We start from the raw sequence: 21,530 nt of genomic DNA, 5'->3' as shown, positions 1-21,530 counted from the left end.
GGTTATTTCCACCATGGTCCAGGCCAGGGAGATGGTTACGTCAAAACACTATCATCGTATTTGGAATAAGTATTTCCTGGTGTGACAGTAGAAAGGTTTCTCCTGTGGAGTTTAAACTTGGTCGTTTCCTGCTTTTCCTACAAGCTGGAGTGGATATGGGCCTACGTCTAGGCTCCATTAAAGTCCAGATTTCGGTGTGCTCTATTTTCTTCCAGAAACAACTTGCCCTGTTACTAGGAGTACAGACTTTCCTGAAGTGAGTTATTCATATGCAACCACCCTTTGTTCCTCTCACAGCTCCGTGGGATCTCAATGTGGTTCTTTCCTTTCTCCAATCGGATTGGTTTGAACCCTTACATGGGGTGGAGTTGAAATTTCTGACCTGGAAGACGGTGATGTTATTGGCATTGGCTTCTGCCAGACGTGTCTCTGAATTAGGGGCCTTATCCTGTAAAAGCCCTTACTTGATTTTTCATGAAGAGAGAGTGGAACTTCAGACCCGTCCTCAGCTTTTGCCTAAAGTGGTGTCTGCCTTTCATGTGAACCAGCCTATTGTGGTTCCAGTGTTGTCTGACTCTTCTGTGGGCCCTGAGTCCTTGGATGTGGTTAGGGCTCTGAAGTTTTATGTCAAAAGGACGGCACGTCATCGGAAATCTGACTCGCGGTTTGTCCTATATGATGCCTCCAAGATTGGTCGGCCAGCTTCTAAACAATCTATTGCTCGTTGGCTCAGGTTGACCATTCAACAGGATTATACTTCGGCGGCTCTGCCCTTGCCGACGTCTATTGAGGCCCATTCGACGAGGTCGGTGGGGTCCTCCTGGGCGGCTGCCCGGGGTGTCTCGGCCCTACAATTGTGCCGAGCTGCAACTTTGTCTGGTTCGAATACGTTTAATAAAGTCTATATTTTCGATACCTTGGCCAAGGATGACCTTCCGTTTGGTCAGGCGGTCTTGCAGGGGTCTCAGCACTTTCCAACCCGTTTGGAAGCTTTGGGACTCCAAAGTACAAGACCCCAGTATCCACTAGGACTTAAGAGAAAATAGGAATTTAATACCTACCGGTAATTCCTTTTCTCCTAGTCTGTAGTGGATACTGGGCACCCGCCTCAGTGCTTCGTTCCTGCTTACCTGTGTAAGTTTTGGTTGGACCAATGTTGTGGTCCCCTTCTGTTGTTGGGATAGCTGTGCTATCCTGGTTAGGTTGGTGTTGCTATCCTCTGTTCTCCTTTTTGTTTATTGTTGTGTGTTGGTTTATTGCCTCACCGCTGCTGTTTCGTTCATATCTCAGATTATATCCGTCTCCTCAGGCACAGTTTTCTAGACCGAGTCTGATAGGAGGGGCATAGAGGGGAGGAGCCAGCACACACATGCACACACTAAAAGTTTTTAAAGTGCCAGGCTCCAGTGGGCCCGATCTATACCACATGGTACGAAAGTACAAGACCCCAGTATCCACTATGGACTAGGAGAAAATGAATGACTGGTAGTATTAAATTCCTATTATTGTTTTTTTTTTTTTTTACAATTATTTCTGCTGCGGGGTACACTGTGCTCCACAAGGATAGACATAGGGGTGTAGAGTAGGATCTTGATCCGAGGCACCAACAGGCTGAAAAGCTTTGACTGTCCCCAGAATGCATAGCGCCGCCTCCTCTATAACCCCGCCTCTCTGCACAGGAGCTCAGTTTTGTAGTTGGTGCCGCAGATAGCAGGCACATAACAGAGGGGTTGCGCTGGGCAGCCCTGAGAAGAGCTTTTTAGAAGAAAAATGAAGACTTCAAGGGAGCAGCAGTGTGTATATGTCTTTTGACATTCACTGCTGCAGGTCCATCTCTCCCCAGCGGCGCTGTACACTCCCAAGCCCTGGTTGCCGGGTAACTACAGCAGGAGGCTCCGGTTTTCTTCCTTGGTCAGGCACATATGACGGGGGCTCTCTGGGATCGCATGGCCGCGCTTCGGGAGGTGGTGAGTGGGTCCCGCTTGGGACCCCCTATGCTGGTGCAACCGTATGTGGTTCCTGCAGCTAACCCGCCGTGGGCGGACAATTTATCTGCTCAGTTGAAGTTGAACCAGTCCCTGACTACTAAAAAGTCTGATCCTCGCTCGCCTAAGTCCAAGGGGTCCTCTAAGCGAGCTCTTATCTCCTCACAATCCACTGCTGTCACTGACACCTCGTCTGATGAAGATGGCACTTACACTGACCCCACAGGTTCTGACTCAGATACTGCTGATGGAGAGGGTGGTTCACATGTGGATGTTCCTGATCTTTTGGAGGCTATTAAGTTGATTTTACAGATTACGGATGATCCCGAGCCATCCGTCCCTCCTAAGAAACCAGATAGGTTCAAGCGTCAGAAGGTGGTTAAACAAGTTTTACCTCACTCTGACCACCTAGTGGATATACGTCAGGAACCCTGGGAAATCCCGGGTAAGAAGTTTGTGCCTCAAAAGAAGATGCTGGCTCGCTATCCCCTCGCGCCAGAGCTGTCTAAAAATTGGGAAATGCCTCCTCCAGTAGACTCACATGTGGCTAGGATGGTGGTTTCCTCCGCTCTACCTGTCACTACCGTCACGTCTCTAAAAGAGCCTACGGATAAACGTGTGGAGGGTTGTCTAAAAGCGTTTTACACCCTCATGGGTGCTGCACAAAGGCCCACTATTGCAGCAACATGGGCTGCAGAGGCTATTGAAGCTTGGGCCTTGGAGTTAGAAGCTGAAATCTCTTCTGACCATGCTAGACAATGCTTGTCATGTATTGTCATAGCTTCTCGCTATATTAAAAAGGCAGCTTCTGATGCCGGTATCCTAGCAGCCAAGGCCTCTACTACATCAGTCCTGGCTCGCCAGATTTTGTGGCTGAGATCCTGGTCTGTGGATCTGGACTCTAGAAAAACCCTGAAGGTACTCCCTTTTAAGGGAGATATTCTGTTTGGGGAGGACTTAAATAAGATTGTGGCTGACTTGGCTACTGCCAAAACTGCCTGTCTGCCAAGTACCACTCCTCCTGTGTCGAAGGCTAAAGGTACTTCCTTACGCCCCTTTCGTCCTTCAGGTAAAGCAAAAGGTCAGGCGTACAACAAGCAGGCCTGCACTTCCAAACCTGGTAAGCCAAAGCCCAAAAGAGCCTGGGCGGCCCGTCAGCCAGCTTCCAAGGCCGATAAGCCTACCGCATGACGGGGCGGGCCTCCCCCTGGGCTTCTAGGGTATACCCAGCAATGGTTGAAGACCACTTCAGATGCCTGGGTACTGGAAGTCGTCACTTGAGGTTACGCCATAGCCTTCAAAAACCGACCCCCCTCATCGATTTTGCCGGATTTTGGACCAGACAAAGGCAAACTCTCTACATTCGGTGGTACAGACCCTCCTGGTTTCAGGAGTCGTAGTACAGGTGCCTCTTGCGCAGAGGGGCCGGGGGGTACTATTCTCCGCTGTTTCTAGTCCCGAAACCGAATGGGTCCTCCCGGCCCATTCTCAACCTCAAGGCATTGAACAGGTTTGTGAAGGTTTCCAAGTTCCGTATGGAAACTCTTCGCTCTATAGTTCTGGTCTTGGAACCTGGGGACTACATGGTCTCCCTGGACATACAGGATGCTTACCTGCATATTCCTGTAGCAGCGTCACATCAGCAATACCTGAGGTTTGCGATTGGCAACCTCCATTACCAGTTTTGGGCGTTACCTTTTGGTTTAACTACGGCTCCGCGAGTCTTCACCAAAGTTATGTCGGTGATGACGGTGGTACTCCGCAGTCAAGGGGTCAGGATACTGCCGTATCTGGACGACTTGTTAATCCTGGAAAACTCCCCAGAACTTCTCCTACGTCATCTAGATATGACTGTCCAGTTTCTACAAGCCCACGGGTGGCTCATCAACTGGAAGAAATCCTCCCTGGTCCCTGCTCAGAGCATGGTGCACCTGGGAGCGCTATTGGACACTCACAACCAGAGGTTGTTCTTGTCTCAGGAGAAAGTCTTGAAGCTTCAGGACAGGATTCGTTGCTACCTTTCTCGTCCGCAAGTGTCGATACATTCGACGATGCAGGTGCTGGGCCTCATGATGTCAGCATTCGACATGGTGGAGTATACTCAATTCCATTCTCGCCCCCTCCAGAAGCTGATTCTAGCCAAGTGGGACGGCCTGCCTCACCGGATCAGGTCTCGCATGATCTCATTGACTACGGAGGTCCGTCTGTCGCTGCTCTGGTGGCTCCAGGACCAACAATTGTACAGGGGCCGTCCCTTCTGGATATCCAACTGGGTCCTATTGACGACAGATGCCAGTCTAAGAGGTTGGGGCGCGGTGCTGGAGCAACACTCCCTTCAGGGTCGGTGGACCAAGGAGGAATCTCTCCTCTCGATCAAGATTCTGGAATTGCGGGCGGTATTCAATGCGTTGAACCTGGCCCAGCATTTAATTCAGAACCGTCCTATTCAAGTACAGTCGGACAACGCCACCACAGTGGCTTACATAAATCATCAAGGCGGCACTCAAAGCCGTTTGGCAATGAAGGAAGTCTCACGGATTCTACATTGGGCGGAACGCCATCTACCGGCCATATCTGCAATATTCATTCCGGGAGTCCTGAATCGGGAAGCGGACTTTCTCAGTCGTCAGGACATACATGCCGGCGAGTGGGGCCTCCATCCAGAAGTGTTTCAACTCCTAGTGGAAAAGTGGGGCCTTCCAGACGTAGATCTGATGGCGTCTCGACACAATGACAAGGTTCCGGTCTTCGGCGCAAGGACAAGGGATCCTCGAGCAGCATTCGTGGATGCGCTGGCGGTGCCGTGGAGGTTTCGGCTGTCGTACGCGTTCCCTTCGGTGTCACTCCTGCCCAGGGTAATTCGGAAGTTCAAGCAAGAAAAAGGAAATCTGCTTCTCATAGCTCCAGCGTGGCCCAGACGGCACTGGTTCTCGGACCTGCAGGGCCTATCGTCAGAGCGTCCAATTCTACTTCCACAACGCACAGACCTCCTCGTTCAGGGCCCCTGTGTCTACCAGGACCTAGCCCGGCTGTCTTTGACGGCGTGGCTCTTGAAGCTTCCGTCTTGAGGGCTAAAGGGTTTTCTGAGGCGGTCATTCAAACTATGTTGCGGGCCCGGAAATCGGCTTAGGCTCGGATTTACTATAGGGTCTGGCATTCTTACTTTGTTTGGTGCGCATCTAACAATTTTGATGCTTCCAAGTTTAGTACAGCCAAGTTGTTGGCTTTTCTTCAGCAGGGCCTGGACTTAGGCCTGCGTCTGGCCATCCCTCAAGGTTCAAATATCTGCCTTGTCGGTGTGGTTTCAGAGAAAGATTGCGACCTTACCTGATGTGCATACCTTTACTCAGGGTGTGTTGCGTATCCAACCTCCCTATGTCCCGCCTGTGGCTCCTTGGGACTTGTCGGTGGTTTTGGAGGTGCTACAAGAGTCTCCGTTTCAACCTCTTGGTTCAGCTGATCTTAAGTGGCTTTCCCTTAAGGTGGTGTTTTTGCTGGCTATTGCTTCAGCTAGAAGAGTGTCGGATTTGGGTGTCTTGTCCTGTAGTTCCCCATATCTGATATTTCACCGTGACCGGGCGGTTCTTAGGACTCGTCCCGGATATTTACCGAAGGTGGTTTCTTCGTTCCACCTTAACCAGGAGATTGTGGTTCCGGAACTTGTTTCTCCTGATCTGTCTCCCAAAGAGCGGTCTTTGGATGTGGTACGGGCTCTCCGTATCTATGTGAAGAGAACTGCTTCTATTAGGAAATCTGATTCTCTTTGTGCTGTTTGGATTTCACAAACGGTGCTGGCCTGCTGACAAGCAAACTTTGGCCAGATGGATTAGAATGGTGATTGCACATGCTTATGTGAGGGCTGGTTTCAATGCTCCTGCTCACATTACGGCCCATTCTACTCGGTCTGTTGGACCTTCTTGGGCGGCCCGCCGTGGTGCTACCCTTGAACAATTGTGCAAGGCGGCTACGTGGTCCTCCGTGAACACGTTCATAAGGTTCTATGCCTTCGAAACTGCCGCTTCCCAGGATGCTTCCTTTGGACGCCGGGTTCTTGTGCCCGTTCCAGTGCGTCCCCTCCCTTAAGGAACTGCTTTAGGACATCCCCTATGTCTATCCTTGTGGAGCCAAGTGTACCCCGCAGCAGAAAACGAGTTTTATGGTAAGAACTTACCTTTGTTAAAACTTTCTGCGAGGTACACTGGGCTCCACAAGGCGCCCACCCTGACGCACTTAGCTTCTTTGGGTTGGTATGGCATTAGCCGCTGACACTTCTCCTGTCGTGAGAGTGTGGTGTGTGTGGCTACTAACCGTTGTCGTCTCTTTTCCTGCTACTGCATTAGGCTGGTTAACTAAAAACTGAGCTCCTGTGCAGGGAGGCGGGGTTATAGAGGAGGCGGCGCTATGCATTCTGGTAACAGTCAAAGCTTTTCAGCCTGTTGGTGCCTCAGATCAAGAACCTACTCTACACCCCTATGTCTATCCTTGTGGAGCCCAGTGTACCTCGCAGAAAGAGTTTTAACAAAGGTAAGTTCTTACCATAAAACTTGTTTTTTCATTCATTAGTTAATAAATAAATCATACCACAACTGGTAAATTAGATACTCAATAAAAACAATTAATTTGGGCTTTAAAACCACCCAAGTTTAAAATTCATGTTCTATAACTGCTTGTGATTGTTGCCAGATTACCCACTGATGAATCCTCAATCATATGGTGAAACACATTTGGATTTGCATTCAGATAGCTGATAACCGCTGTAAAGTTTACTGTAATTTGTATATGTTCATATAAATAAATATATATTTTCTCTTTTTTTTTCTTTCCACTTTATAAGATTATTTGCGTTTTTATCATACATGAATCATTCATAATATCATAGATAACTATGGGGTTTATTTACGAAGTGTCGGGTTGTAAAACTGTGCTGTCGGGCGTTGCACTGGTAGAGCGTCAGATTCAGGTAAGTACTGTATATACACTTACCGATAGTCCGCTTGATGTGTCATCCTGACGCCACAGCTGCCTGCCCAGATTTGACTTCAGTCCCGTCAGCAAGTGTACGGGCAGTCAGATGCGGCAATATATCTGGAGATATATCGCCCAATGGCTGCTCTATACAGTGCGATATGTCCGTGAACGTCATTCACAGACATACCTTTGCATACACTCGCTGCTCTGCTAGCATTATATCGCCTGTTCTTTCAACCACCTAGCGTGTATCTAGCTTATGTCTTGGCTCGCTTCTTCCACTACTTTTTTCCAAAATCATTATACTTTTAATATTGTTACTTTTTTATATTTTCCTTTATAATTGACACTTCCCTCATTATATTATCCAGTTTAGTGTCCTATTTCCTCCTGCCTGCCCCCTACTCATCCCAGTTGCTTACTTTTTTACTTCCTGTGCTTTTATTTTCCCACTTGCCCTTTTCACACAATCTGATTATGTCACTCCATGAAACATTGCCTACACAATGCAACCTACGTACCCATTTATACATCCCAACTACCACACCACATAACCACTATTCAGACTCCACCAACTTACTGTATGTACCTCTCTATGCAATAGTCCTTCCACACATAAACGTTTTCTCTATTTCACTATATATCTTTATCATATTCACTATCTATTCCCATATTCCACGATTATGTCACTGCTTCTACTGTGTGACCTCTTTTACCGATCTTCTCCTATATTACTAGTATTAAGCTTTACCATCTTGCTACCACGTCATTCTATTGACATTGGCTCCCAAAGTCCAAAACCACACCATCATGGACCTCCAAACTAGGGAAGCCAATCCCGGGCCATTTTTTTTCAATCCTGGGTATTGGGATTGAAAAATGGCCAATCCCGGGATTGGCTTTTAACTCTGTGGACGCCCCCTCGCCCCGCCCCACCCCGCCCGCCCGCATAACTAACCATATACCGAGGGGTAGTGGCTGGGAAACTCTTCATTCTCTTCCCGATCCCGGGATTGGCCTCCATACTCCAAACCTATGACCCCATATGCTACAGATGTGTCCTTATACACCTAGCCTCGATACGACATGTGGCACGAGTGAGCCGCGCCAAGTGGTTTAGCATCGTTTGCATCTTAGTCGCAGTGCGATGCAGCATAACCATTTCAGGAGATTGCAATGATTAATTTGATAGGCAACCATTGTATATCTGTGTGTGTCTGAGGGGGAGATGTACTAAGCAGTAAAAAAAAAAGTGAAGAAGTTGCCCATGGCAACCAATCAGCAGTGACGTAACATTTATAATTTGCATACTATAAAATTATACAGAGCAGCTGATTGGTTGCCGTGGGCAACTTCTTCACTGGCTCACTTCTCTCTTTTCAATGCTTAGTACATCTCCCCTTCAGTGTATGTACGAAGCACAACAGAACTTGACATGAAACAAAGCTGCAGCCCTCTGTATCATAGCACTTTGTACAGATTCAGACTCTGCCGTGTCACATATCAAATTAATCGGTACAGTCTCGTGAAACGGTTTTGCAACTAAAATATACATTTACGCGAAAAACACAATATAGGCATGCTGCATATCGTTTTAATCCGCAAAAGCTGCTCTGCATCCTATTATATTATTTTGCGTATAACACACATTTTTGCGGAAAAACGCAGAAAAAGATGCACTGCGCTACTGAGTCCCGCCACTAGATGGTGCAACTTCAAGGGCTGTTTATTGTGACTGCAGCAAGGATGTAAGAGGACACATCTGTAGCTGTTTTTTTTATCAGTAGAACACATAGGTGAAGCTGACTGGTTGGGTATGGGTGACCGGCGTTTGGGGTCCCACCAGTCACCATACCAATGCCTGGATCACAGGGAATTTAGAATGCCAGTGGGGGATGGTGAGCGTAACGAAGCTCCTTGCGAGCTCTCTGCGGGCTCGGTGGTGAGCTGCGCTCGCTACAGGGGCTCTATTCTCACTCTGAGTGTCGTGGACACCCATGAGAGGGAATAGTCCCTGTTAATCGGCATGCCGACTGTCAGGATTTGAGGGGTCGAGATGCAGGCGTCGGTATTGCGACCGGCGGTCTCCTGACCGCCTGTCACATAACTACATCCCAAGCTGACTCCTGTTTTAAAAACATACATTATTCAGTTATACATACCTCTGTCTTTGTTTTCCAGAGCTATCTGACATGACAGGAGCAGTGTGGTACATAAACTCTACACCTTACAACATCCTAGCAGGCTTCTAGGGGTAAACTTACAAAGCAGAGGTTTTTGGGAGTCACCACTTCTCTGACTGTTTAGGTCTGAAATTTAATTGCGGTTTTAAATTTTGTGTTTAAACAGAGAATCAAGCAGCTGTTTAGTAAATCTACCCCTTGATCACTAGGAAAGATTTAGTCCTCCAGTGCAGACAGCTCTCACCTTTCCCCTTTCAAGTGCAGTTCTAAGTAGTGATGAGCGGACTCTGTTTTACTCGGTTCTCAAAACGGCATCTTATTGGCTATCCAAAACACGTGACATCCATGAGCCAATAAGATGCCGTTTTGAGAACCGAGTAAAACCGAATCCACTCATCACTAGTTCTAAGGGGTGTTGTCCACAAATGATCATACTTGATGTGTAAATGATTATTTGAACTGAAGTAGCTCATTCCAAATGCGATCAAATATTAAAATATTTGTTACCTCTGGTTCTGTAGATGTGTGATTCTTGGACAAAGTTTGTGCAACATAATACTTTCATTGGTCTGTGGGGAGCACATTTAACAAGGCCAATCCCCCTAGTAACATAAAATGTAATTACATAATCTGCAGCAGTTGGATAGAAAGAAAGTAAGATTTCTATTCCATCTGGTAATCTCATATATTAAACTTGAAATAAACCTGCTGAGTTCCGTGACATTACAGTTCATGTTTATTGAAAATATTCTTAACTATAGGATTTAAATCTGTTCCCCTGATGAAATAAAGGCCCATCCTATTTACATTCAAGAAGGTGCCTCATGGGGAACAAAAAAGCACACAAACAAAATCACAGTGGGTTCTTTAAATGATTTCCATAAGTGGAATGTGTACCAATATTGGTACAGATGTGTCCTCATACACTATTGGTGCAGTTGTACCAAATTATGCGTCTTTCCACATTAATGACAAAACAACTTCATGAAACGGCACTGATTAATTTGATCTGCGACACTTATATATCTGTTTGCGACTGAGTCTAGATCTGTATACAAAGTGTTACGATGCAGCAGTGGCAGCTTTTTCTCATGACAAGTTTATTGTGCTTCTCATGCTCATTCAGTTACACACAGATATACAAATATTGCATTTCAAATGAATCAACACAGTCTCTTGATGCGGTTTTGTCACAGCACGTGTGAAAAATATGCAAAAACAAAGACACTTGTGGACTCATTGAAGGTTGATTACAAAAGCAAAATCTTCCTGTAAGGGGCAAAACCATGTGCACTACAGAGTGGGCAGATATAACATGTGCAGAGAGAGTTAGATGTGGGTGGGGTGTGTTCAAACTGAAATCTAAATTGCAGTATAAAAATAAAGCAGCCAGCATTTGCCCTGCACAGAAACAAGATAGCCCACCCAAATCTAACTCTCTGCACGCCCCCCCCCCCCCCCCCCCCCCACCCCCCACCCCCTGCAGTGCACATGGTTTTGCCCATTACAGGAAGATATTACCTTCATTCATTAAATATACACATTTTTCAGAAATTTACATCCACCTGCCTGTTCAATTATAAAAGTTGTGTGGTTTCACTCTAAAAGCCTATTAAACATTTATGTGGTTCTTATTATCAGAACGTCACTGGGAGGCTTCTGGTTGGTCTACGCTGGTGGAACCAGATTGATGAAGATGGGAAAAGTCATTGGATCTTCGAAGCCAAAAAGGTGTGGTCAGTAATGTATGCTTAATGTGTCACACATTCCACGCAGCAGTTTTGTGGGTTAAAATAATGTTCATAATGTCATTCACCAAAAAGCTGGAACTCCTGAATATAAGTATTGCACAACATGGATTCCTAAATACGGATTTAGTCTGCTCTTCCTTATAAACTTAACAGAAAGGCATTTACAGTGGTGTCCTCAAATGAGTACAGTTTCCCTAGACTTGGTATGGAGTCAGTGTAGGGTAGGAACCACTAGCAGGATTGTCACTGAAGTAGTGATGCATGCATAAAGGCTGGGATCCTCTCCAACAGCGGTAGTGAGCACAGCATACAGTAGGGCGCAGTAGCAGGAATGTCACTGAAGTAATGATGCATGCATAGAGGCTGGGATCCTCTCCAGCAGCGGTAGTGAGCACAGCATGCAGTAGGGGGCAGTAGCAGGATTGTCACTGAAGTAATGATGCATGCATAGAGGCTGGGATCCTCTCCAACAGCGGTAGTGAGCACAGCATACAGTAGGGCGCAGTAGCAGGAATGTCACTGAAGTAATGATGCATGCATAGAGGCTGGGATCCTCTCCAACAGCGGTAGTGAGCACAGCATACAGTAGGGCGCAGTAGCAGGAATGTCACTGAAGTAATGATGCATGCATAGAGGCTGGGATCCTCTCCAACAGCGGTAGTGAGCACAGCATGCAGTAGGGGGCAGTAGCAGGATTGTCACTGAAGTAATGATGCATGCATAGAGGCTGGGATCCTCTCCAACAGCGGTAGTGAGCACAGCATGCAGTAGGGGGCAGTAGCAGGAATGTCACTGAAGTAATGATGCATGCATAGAGGCTGGGATCCTCTCCAACAGCGGTAGTGAGCACAGTATACAGTAGGGGGCAGTAGCAGGATTGTCACTGAAGTAATGATGCATGCATAGAGGCTGGGATCCTCTGCAACAGCGGTATTGAGCACAGCATACAGTAGGGGGCAGTAGCAGGATTGTCACTGAAGTAATGATGCATGCATAGAGGCTGGGATCCTCTCCAACAGCGGTAGTGAGCACAGCATACAGTAGGGGGCAGTAGCAGGATTGTCACTGAAGTAATGATGCATGCATAGAGGCTGGGATCCTCTCCAACAGCGGTAGTGAGCACAGCATACAGTAGGGGGCAGTAGCAGGATTGTCACTGAAGTAATGATGCATGCATAGAGGCTGGGATCCTCTCCAACAGCGGTAGTGAGCACAGCATACAGTAGGGGGCAGTAGCAGGATTGTCACTGAAGTAATGATGCATGCATAGAGGCTGGGATCCTCTCCAACAGCGGTAGTGAGCACAGCATGCAGTAGGGGGCAGTAGCAGGATTGTCACTGAAGTAATGATGCATGCATAGAGGCTGGGATCCTCTCCAACAGCGGTAGTGAGCACAGCATGCAGTAGGGGGCAGTAGCAGGATTGTCACTGAAGTAATGATGCATGCATAGAGGCTGGGATCCTCTCCAACAGCGGTAGTGAGCACAGCATGCAGTAGGGCGCAGTAGCAGGAATGTCACTGAAGTAATGATGCATGCATAGAGGCTGGGATCCTCTCCAACAGCGGTAGTGAGCACAGCATGCAGTAGGGCGCAGTAGCAGGATTGTCACTGAAGTAATGATGCATGCATAAAGGCTGGGATCCTCTCCAGCAGCGGTAGTGAGCACAGCATACAGTAGGGGGCAGTAGCAGGAATGTCACTGAAGTAATGATGCATGCATAGAGGCTGGGATCCTCTCCAGCAGCGGTAGTGAGCACAGCATGCAGTAGGGGGCAGTAGCAGGATTGTCACTGAAGTAATGATGCATGCATAGAGGCTGGGATCCTCTCCAGCAGCGGTAGTGAGCACAGCATGCAGTAGGGGGCAGTAGCAGGAATGTCACTGAAGTAATGATGCATGCATAGAGGCTGGGATCCTCTCCAGCAGCGGTAGTGAGCACAGCATGCAGTAGGGGGCAGTAGCAGGAATGTCACTGAAGTAATGATGCATGCATAGAGGCTGGGATCCTCTCCAGCAGCGGTAGTGAGCACAGCATGCAGTAGGGGGCAGTAGCAGGATTGTCACTGAAGTAATGATGCATGCATAGAGGCTGGGATCCTCTCCAGCAGGGGTAGTGAGCACAGCATACAGTAGGGGGCAGTAGCAGGATTGTCGCTGAAGTAATGATGCATGCATAGAGGCTGGGATCCTCTCCAACAGCGGTAGTGAGCACAGGATGCAGTAGGCACAATATTACTAGACCTAAACTGTTGCACAATATATTTCAGGTTTTACCAAATCATTCCACATCGACAGAGGTTGAAGCTCGAATCTTCTGGTTGGGTTTAATTATTTGCCCCATGATCTGGACAATATTCTTCTTTAGCACATTGTTTTCTTTGAAATTAAAATGGCTGGTAAGTTACAGTATCTTTGAAGAATAGAATATGGTTGCAGCTCATTCTCTAGGTGGGTGGCCAGTCCATATAGCATTAGTGAGCTCTTGATATTCCAGCTTTATGTATATTATGTGTGGCCTGTGTACATAACAAGCACTTATGCTCATTGCTTCATTCCCTGCTTCTCCTTTACACTGTAAGCTCTAGTGAGCCTGTAACACTGGTCAGTGAATGAGACAAGACAACGTCTAGACTGTCTAGTAACACGTACTGTAGGTCCTATTTCGATCAAATTACAACAGCAGCACAATGGTGCATAGTCTCCACAAGGAAGTACTGTGTAAATGTACAGTGTACACCATACCTCCTGAATAATGGTCCACAATTCCCTAATATTTGCCAGTGGAACCCTGCCATTAATGGCACTTTGAACTGCATCTTACATGTGTTCTGTAGGGTTAAAATCTGATGAATGAGGGGGCCAACCCATGATGCCAAACTCAGAGGAATGCTCCTTCAGCTATGATAAGGTGGCTAAGGACCTGTGCAGTAGTGCATTGTCGTGCTGAAAGAGTCTGTGCTCTTGTGTATGATTGTGTGCAAATGATTTGCAAGGATAGTTACTTAACGTCCACTGGTCACTGATGTCTAACGATGTACCAGGGGTCCTAATATGTGCCAATACCCCACACCACAACAGCGCCTGTTCCTTGTTGGCATGAAGGATCCATTGCCTCGTGGGCTTTTCTCCACGTGTATTTGTCCATCTGCCCAAATAGTTGTTACAGTGCGAGCCAGATGACTCTGTCCATGATCATCTAAGAGTTTTTAGTCGGTCATAGTAGTGTTGCACTTGGGATGTTTTTCCTGATTGTATGTAGTCCCAGTACACCCTTATAATTGTTCCAAGTAAAAATCAGAATTTTGTGTTGGTTTCAGAGATGGAGCGACTCATCTCTGGTGCTTACTATCATGCCTCATAGAAAGTCTTTGAAATCATGGTATGCTGCATTCTTCACTGCAAATTCTATGCAGTGGATTGCATACATATTTGCCTGTAGTACTTTTATTCTGGAAGATACCATTTACTGTGGGGGTGTGGTGGCATGTACTGGGACTAAAAGCGTCTGTTTCAGTTTTTTTTGTCACATGAGTATATCTATTAAACTTAATTTCAACAGGACTCCCTCTATATGCACTACCTCTAAAGACATATTGCCCCTTTCCTCTCTTGTATCATGTATTGGCTAATTAATTCAAGGAGTAGCACGCCCACAAATGATCAGTAGATTGCTCTTGCAGATGAATTAGTGTGGCAGTCTATGATAATAGCAGAACATACAGTATTACTGATACACAACTCCTGTGCAGTCCTCCCTTGTTCCATTCAACTGCTAGAACCCAAGAGCTTACAGCTGCTAATCCCCCTGCAATGTGTATATGTTCATCATCTGTCCTGAATGCAGGGCTGTTTCTTGCTATTATCGCTCCCAGTGTGAAAGGAGGGTCCAGGAAATAGGTCTCTAGCAGTGGCATGATGTCAGAAGACTCTGGTGAGTGCCCCATGTGATTGCTCGGCTCACCAACCCCTACAAATGGCCCTGCCTGAATGAATGGGGTTCCTGTTAAAGAAGACATTTGCTCCTTTAACTGAGCAGCTGGAATCTGGCCCTGCCTTATTTATTAAATTATTGGGGTCGTTAAGAAAAGGCTTGATTATGGTGATATTCTGTTTACTGACAAGGGAGCTATTTACTAATTCAGTGTAAATATACAGCATACAATAGTAACCAACTTGGTTACTTCTGGTACAGTGGTGCTAGAAATTGCTACAGCATCCTGCATTTTAGCACTTTGATAGTTACTATCTGATTGTTATGGCATTCAAGATATATGAATGTAGGATCTGCGTCTGATTATTAAACTCCTTATCTGTTGGTGAATACAGGCCCTAGTGATTGCTGGGATTTCACTCCAGTCTGCAAATCTTTACGGCTACATCCACTGTAAAACTGGGGGCCAACAGAACGTCGGGAAGGTGGCTTCAAGGTTCCTGTCCCAACAGCTCTTCCAGAGGGTGAGGATTTTAAGTAGTTGTTTTAGTTATATTATGTCACTTTATCTGTACAGAGAATGCTAATTGCAGTGACTATCAGAATAGATCTGACCTGAATTAGTAGGAAACAAAGGGGAAATCTGTTTCATTTGTAACTAAGGATTATATGAAAAGATAACTTTGCAGTAGTCTTAGACTATGTAAAATTAACGCTGATAACCAAATATATCCCTGACACTTTAACTTTATTTCAAACCAGCAAAAAAAACTGCAATTTGGCAGAAGGGACAATATTTCAGATCATTTGCCACAGGATTTAAAATGACAATTTTCGCCAAATCTCACACAATTATATTTGTCCCAAAATGTTATTTCTCTAACGTCCTAGTGGATGCTGGGGACTCCGTAAGGACCATGGGGAATAGACGGGCTCCGCAGGAGACTGGGCACTCTAAAGAAAGATTAGGTACTATCTGGTGTGCACTGGCTCCTCCCTCTATGCCCCTCCTCCAGACCTCCGTTAGAATCTGTGCCCGGCCAGAGCTGGGTGCTCCTAGTGGGCTCTCCTGAGCCTGCTAGTAAAAGAAAATATTTGTTAGGTTTTATATTTTCAGTGAGCTTCTGCTGGCAACAGACTCACTGCTACGAGGGACTGAGGGGAGAGAAGCAAACCTACCTGTCTACAGCTAGGTTGCGCTTCTTAGGCTACTGGACACCATTAGCTCCAGAGGGTTCGAACACAGGCATCTGTCCTCGATCGTCCGTTCCCGGAGCCGCGCCGCCGTCCCCCTCGCAGAGCCAGAAGAACAGAAGCTTGAAGACGGCGAAAACGGCGGCTGAAGACTCCTGTCTTCATTTAAGGTAGCGCACAGCACCGCAGCTGTGCGCCATTGCTCCCTGGGCAGCAATTGAAGTACCTTTTTGGCATAACATACATATATACAGTCAGGCACTGTATATATGTAAAAACCCCCGCCATTTTTTTCACACAGAAGCGGGACAGAAGCCCGCCGCTGAGGGGGCGGGGCCTTCTTCCTCAGCACACCAGCGCCATTTTCTCTTCACAGCTCCGCTGGAAGGACGCTCCCCAGGCTCTCCCCTGCAGTATCCAGGTACAAGAAGGGCAAAAAAGAGAGGGGGGGCACATAAATTTAGGCGCAAAAGACATAAAATCGGCAGCTATTGGGTAATCACTTATTATAGTGAATATCCCTGGGTTATATAGCTCTGTGGTGTGTGCTGGCATACTCTCTCTCTGTCTCCCCAAAGGCCTTTGTGGGGTCCTGTCCTCAGTCAGAGCATTCCCTGTGTGTGTGCTGTGTGTCGGTACGGCTGTGTCGACATGTTTGATGAGGAGGGTTACGTGGAGGCGGAGCAAGTGCGGATAAATGTGGTGTTGCCACCGTCGGGGCCGACACCTGATTGGATGGATATGTGGAAGGTCTTAAATGATAATGTAAGCTCCTTGCATAAAAGGTTTGATGACGCTGCAGCCTTGGGACAGCCGGGGTCTCAACCCGGGCCTGCCCAGGCGACTCAGAGGCCGTCAGGGTCTCATAAACGCCCACTATCTCAGATGGTTGACACGGAGTCCGACTCCAGTGTCGACGATGATGAGGCACAATTAAATCCCTGAACCTGTACTTGAAGAGGTTCAAGTTCAAAATGGAATCGCTCAGAATGGTCATCGCCAGTCTGGAGGGAGGGGATTGGATGGTGTCCCTGGACATAAAGGATGCGTACCTTCATGTTCCGATTTTCCCCCCTCACCAGGCGTTTCTGAGATTTGCAGTACAGGATTGTCACTACCAATTTCAGACGTTGCCGTTTGGTCTTTCCACGGCCCCGAGAATTTTCACCAAGGTAATGGCGGAAATGATGGTGCTCCTGCGCAAGTAGGTTGTCACAATTATCCCGTACTTGGACGATCTCCTTATAAAGGCGAGATCTCGGGAGAAGTTGCTGGACAGCGTGTCTCTGTCCGTGAAGACGTTGCAGATGCACGGCTGGATTCTCAATTTACCGAAATCCCAGCTAGTACCTGTAACGCGTCTGACCTTTTTGGGCCTGATTCTAGACACAGACCAAAAAAGAGTTTTTCTTCTGGTGGAGAAGGCTCAGGAGCTCATAGCCCTGGTCAGGAACCTTTTAAAGCCAAAAAATGTTTTCGGTGCATCATTGCACAAAGGTTCTGGGGAAGATGGTGGCTTCATACGAGGCCATCCCCTTCGGCAGGTTCGATGCGAGGACTTTCCAATGGGACCTATTGGACAAATGGTCCGGGTCCCATCTACATATGCAGAAACGGATCACCCTGTCTCCCAGGGCCAGGGTATCTCTCCTGTGGTGGCTGCACAGTGCTCACCTCCTAGAGGGTCGCAGGTTCGGCATTCAGGACTGGATCCTGGTGACCACGGACACGAGCCTCCGAGGTTGGGGGGCTGTCGCACTGGGAAGAAATTTCCAAGGTCTCTGGTCAAGCCTAGAGACTTGTCTCCACATCAATGTCCTGGAGTTAAGGGCCATTTACAACGCTTCAGAACAAACCGGTTCTGATTCAGTCGGACAATATCACGGCAGTGGCTCATGTAAACCGCCAAGGCGGCACAAGGAGCAGAGTGGCCATGGCAGAGGTGACCAGGATTCTGCGCTGGGCGGAAGGCCATGTAAGCGCACTATCAGCAGTGTTCATCCCGGGGGTGGACAACTGGGAGGCGGACTTCCTCAGCAGGCACGACCTGCATCCGGGAGAGTGGGGACTTCATCAAGAAGTCTTCACACAGATCGTGGATCGGTGGGAACTGCCTCAAATAGACATGATGGCGTCCCGTCTCAACAAAAAGCTAGAGAGGTATTGCGCCAGGTCAAGAGACCCTCAGGCGGTAGCGGTACACGCTCTGGTGACACCATGGGTGTTCAGATCGGTCTATGTGTTTCCTCCTCTGCCTCTCATACCCAAGGTGTTGAGATTAATAAGACTAAGAAGGGTCAGAACAATTCTCATTGTTCCAGATTGGCCAAGGAGGACTTGGTATCCGGATCTGCAAGAGTTGCTCACAGAAGATCCGTGGCCTCTTCCTCTAAGGCAGGACCTGCTGCAGCAGGGGCCCTGTCTGTTCCAAGACTTACCGCGGCTGCGTTTGACGACATGGCGGTTGAACGCCGGATCCTAGCTGAAAAAGGGATTCCGGAGGAGGTCATTCCTACCCTGATCAAGGCTGGGAAGGATGTGACATCGAAACATTATCACCGTATATGGCGGAAATATGTTTCTTGGTGTGAGGCCAGGGCTGCTCCTACGGAGGAGTTCCATTTGGGCCGTTTGCTTCACTTCCTTCAAACAGGAGTGAATTTGGGCTTAAAATTAGGGTCCATAAAGGTCCAAATTTCGGCCTTATCCATTTTCTTTCAAAAAGAATTGGCTTCTCTTCCTGAAGTACAGACTTTTGTGAAGGGAGTGCTGCATATTCAGCCTCCCTTTGTACCTCCGGTGGCGCCTTGGGATCTTAACGTGGTATGAAGTTTCCTCAAGTTACCTTGGTTTGAACCACTCAAAACAGTGGAGTTGAAATACCTCACTTGGAAAGTGGTCATGTTGTTGGCCTTAGCTTCTGCAAGGCGTGTTTCGGAATTAGCGGCTTTATCATATAAAAGCCCATACCTGATTTTTCATGTGGATAGGGCAGAGTTGAGGACTCGTCCTCAATTTCTGCCCAAGGTGGTCTCATCTTTTCATATGAACCAACCTATTGTCGTGCCTGTGGCTACACGGGACTTGGAGGACTCCGAGTCCCTGGATGTGGTCAGGGCTTTGAAGATTTACGTGACCAGAACAGGAAGACTGAAGCTCTGTTTGTTCTGTATGCGGCCAACAAGGTTGGCGCTCCTGCTTCAAAGCAGACAATTGCTCGCTGGATCTGTAACATGATTCAGCAGGCGCATTCTACGGCAGGATTGCCATTGCCTAAATCGGTTAAGGCCCATTCCACTAGGAAGGTGGGCTCTTCTTGGGCGGCTGCCCGAGGGGTCTCGGCACTACAACTGTGCCGAGCTGCTACTTGGTCGGGGTCAAACACCTTTGCAAAGTTCTATAAGTTTGATACCCTGGCTGAGGAGGACCTCCTGTTTGCTCAATCGGTGCTGCAGAGTCATCCGCACTCTCCCGCCCGTTTGGGAGCTTTGGTATAATCTCCATGGTCCTTACGGAGTCCCCAGCATCCTCTAGGATGTTAGAGAAAATAGGATTTTACTTACCGGTAAATCTATTTCTCGTAGTCCGTAGAGGATGCTGGGCGCCCGTCCCAAGTGCGGACTTCTTCTGCAAGACTTGTATATAGTTATTGCTTACATAAGGGTTATGTTATAGTTGGTCGGTCTTGAACCGAGGCTATGTTACTTGTTCATACTGTTATCTGGGTAGTTTATCACAAGATATACGGTGTGATTGGTGTGGCTGGTATGAATCTCGCCCTTAGGTTACATAAATCCTTTCCTCGTACTGTTCATATCCTCTGGGCACAGTTTCTCTAACCGAGGTCTGGAGGAGGGACATAGAGGGAGGAGCCAGTGCACACCCAGAATCCAAAGCTTTCTTAAAGTGTCCTATCTCCTGCGGAACCCGTCTATTCCCCATGGTCCTTACGGAGTCCCCAGCATCCTCTACGGTCTACGAGAAATAGATTTACCGGTAAGTAAAATCCTATTTTAATTGTCATCTAAAGATTTATAATTAACTATTCACAAACACTGAAGGCGCAACTGATTTATCGCTAGAACAATTTTGAAAACAAGTTCCCTTGGGAATCGGACTTTTTAGAAATCTGGTTGCGACACCATTTTAATTGGGAGTGTTCACTAATTTATTTATTGTTTATTTATTACTATAATTTAAAATTAAAAAATCTCCCATTTGGGGATATCTGGTTATAAAATATTGGGTTGTAGCGCTATTTGCACTCTTTTGTACACACATATATATATCTGCCTACCTTAAAATTGGGCGGTATACAGCGGTGTGGCATACATCCACTTGAAGCACTAGGCATAGCGGTTTTTCCTGCACAGCTGTGAATCTGACTCACAGCTGTGCGGGTTCGAACCTACGCTCAGAGCATTAATTTCTGCACATCTGCTGCAGATACAGACCACTTATTTCATTGGTGGATACAGCTGTAGGCGCCTGAGGCTACACTACAGACCTGCCTCCGCCAGGACCTGTGACCACATCCTGACTGAAGGGCTGTAGGCACCAGCGACCACATACAGACCTGTCACTGGGACCTGGGCCCGCATTCTGACTGTGATGTAGCAAGGCCAATGATAAGGCCCCAACCCACAGTGGTGAGTAATGGAGGGAGGGAGTGTGGCGCCAGGATGAGAGATGGAAGGAGGGAGTGAAGTGCAGGTGCAGGGGGTAAGTAAGGGTAAGAGAACGTAAGAGGAGCAGGGGTGACATATGAGAAATTAGGGATTTTGATAATATTTCTCTTTTCCTTAAAGTTTCTATTCTATTAGTATATATCCAAAGGTGAAGAAATAGGCGCCCAGGTAATATATAAAATTCTAGTGAAATAATGGGTAACACTCCATCTATTTCATGAGTGGCTCCGAGGAACAAGTACAATATTATGTGGTTGTGAGCCACATACAGAGAGAGACAAATATTCAATAGCATGTTCCCAAGCGCCTAATAGTGTGGTAATAAAACATTTATAGTGACTTCTCTACAGTGACTACCAACGCATTTTATCTATCTCAAAAGACTTGAGATAAATACAGTATGTCCTATTGTCCCCATATGGTTATCCCCTTGATGAAGTCTTTTCAGATAGACGAAACATGTTGGAAACATCCTGTACCCATGGCCATTGCCATGGACAGATAAGCTCCTAATTTTAGTTTCCTAGTACGTTTGTTACCTGTGGAAATAGTAAATAATACTGTGTTAAAACCTTTTAAACAATCAGAGTGAAGATCTTTGTTTTGGGATTGTTCGTGGTTCCTTGTTGTAATCACAGTGGGGTATATTTACTAAAAATCGTGTTTGGGCCGATATGATGGGAGTTCAATCTCGATTTTTATCGGACGTATTTTACTGCAACTTTTTGAATCCATTTTCTGTAATTTACTAAGCTGCCGAGTTTTCTATTTTCGTATTTTCCGATGTCTATGTGATTCGTATTGTCTGGCAGTGTTTTACGGGAGTG

At 47.0% G+C, this 21,530-nt stretch overlaps 1 protein-coding gene across 6 annotated transcripts in view; it reads left to right on the top strand.

The window, feature by feature from the left end:
* Positions 1 to 21,530, top strand: part of TVP23A (trans-golgi network vesicle protein 23 homolog A) — a 138,683-nt gene that overhangs the window by 69,312 nt on the left and 47,841 nt on the right. For 5 of the 6 annotated variants that reach the window (XR_010182058.1, XM_063934283.1, XM_063934285.1 and 2 more), the window contains exons 4-6: positions 10,778 to 10,867; positions 13,158 to 13,286; positions 15,217 to 15,345. Coding sequence is in view for 5 of the 6 variants with exons in the window: in XM_063934283.1 (XP_063790353.1) it covers positions 10,778 to 10,867; positions 13,158 to 13,286; positions 15,217 to 15,345 (348 nt within the window). In the remaining variant the exon portion in view is untranslated. The remainder of the gene's footprint in view (positions 1 to 10,777; positions 10,868 to 13,157; positions 13,287 to 15,216; positions 15,346 to 21,530) is intronic. The other variant, XM_063934286.1, reaches the window with a different exon arrangement.

This window comes from Pseudophryne corroboree, chromosome 7 (genome assembly GCF_028390025.1).
Source record: "Pseudophryne corroboree isolate aPseCor3 chromosome 7, aPseCor3.hap2, whole genome shotgun sequence".
Taxonomy (NCBI): Eukaryota; Metazoa; Chordata; class Amphibia; order Anura; family Myobatrachidae; genus Pseudophryne; species Pseudophryne corroboree.
Note: the sequence above shows the minus strand (reverse complement) of the source record. Positions and strands in the feature narration are given on the sequence as shown.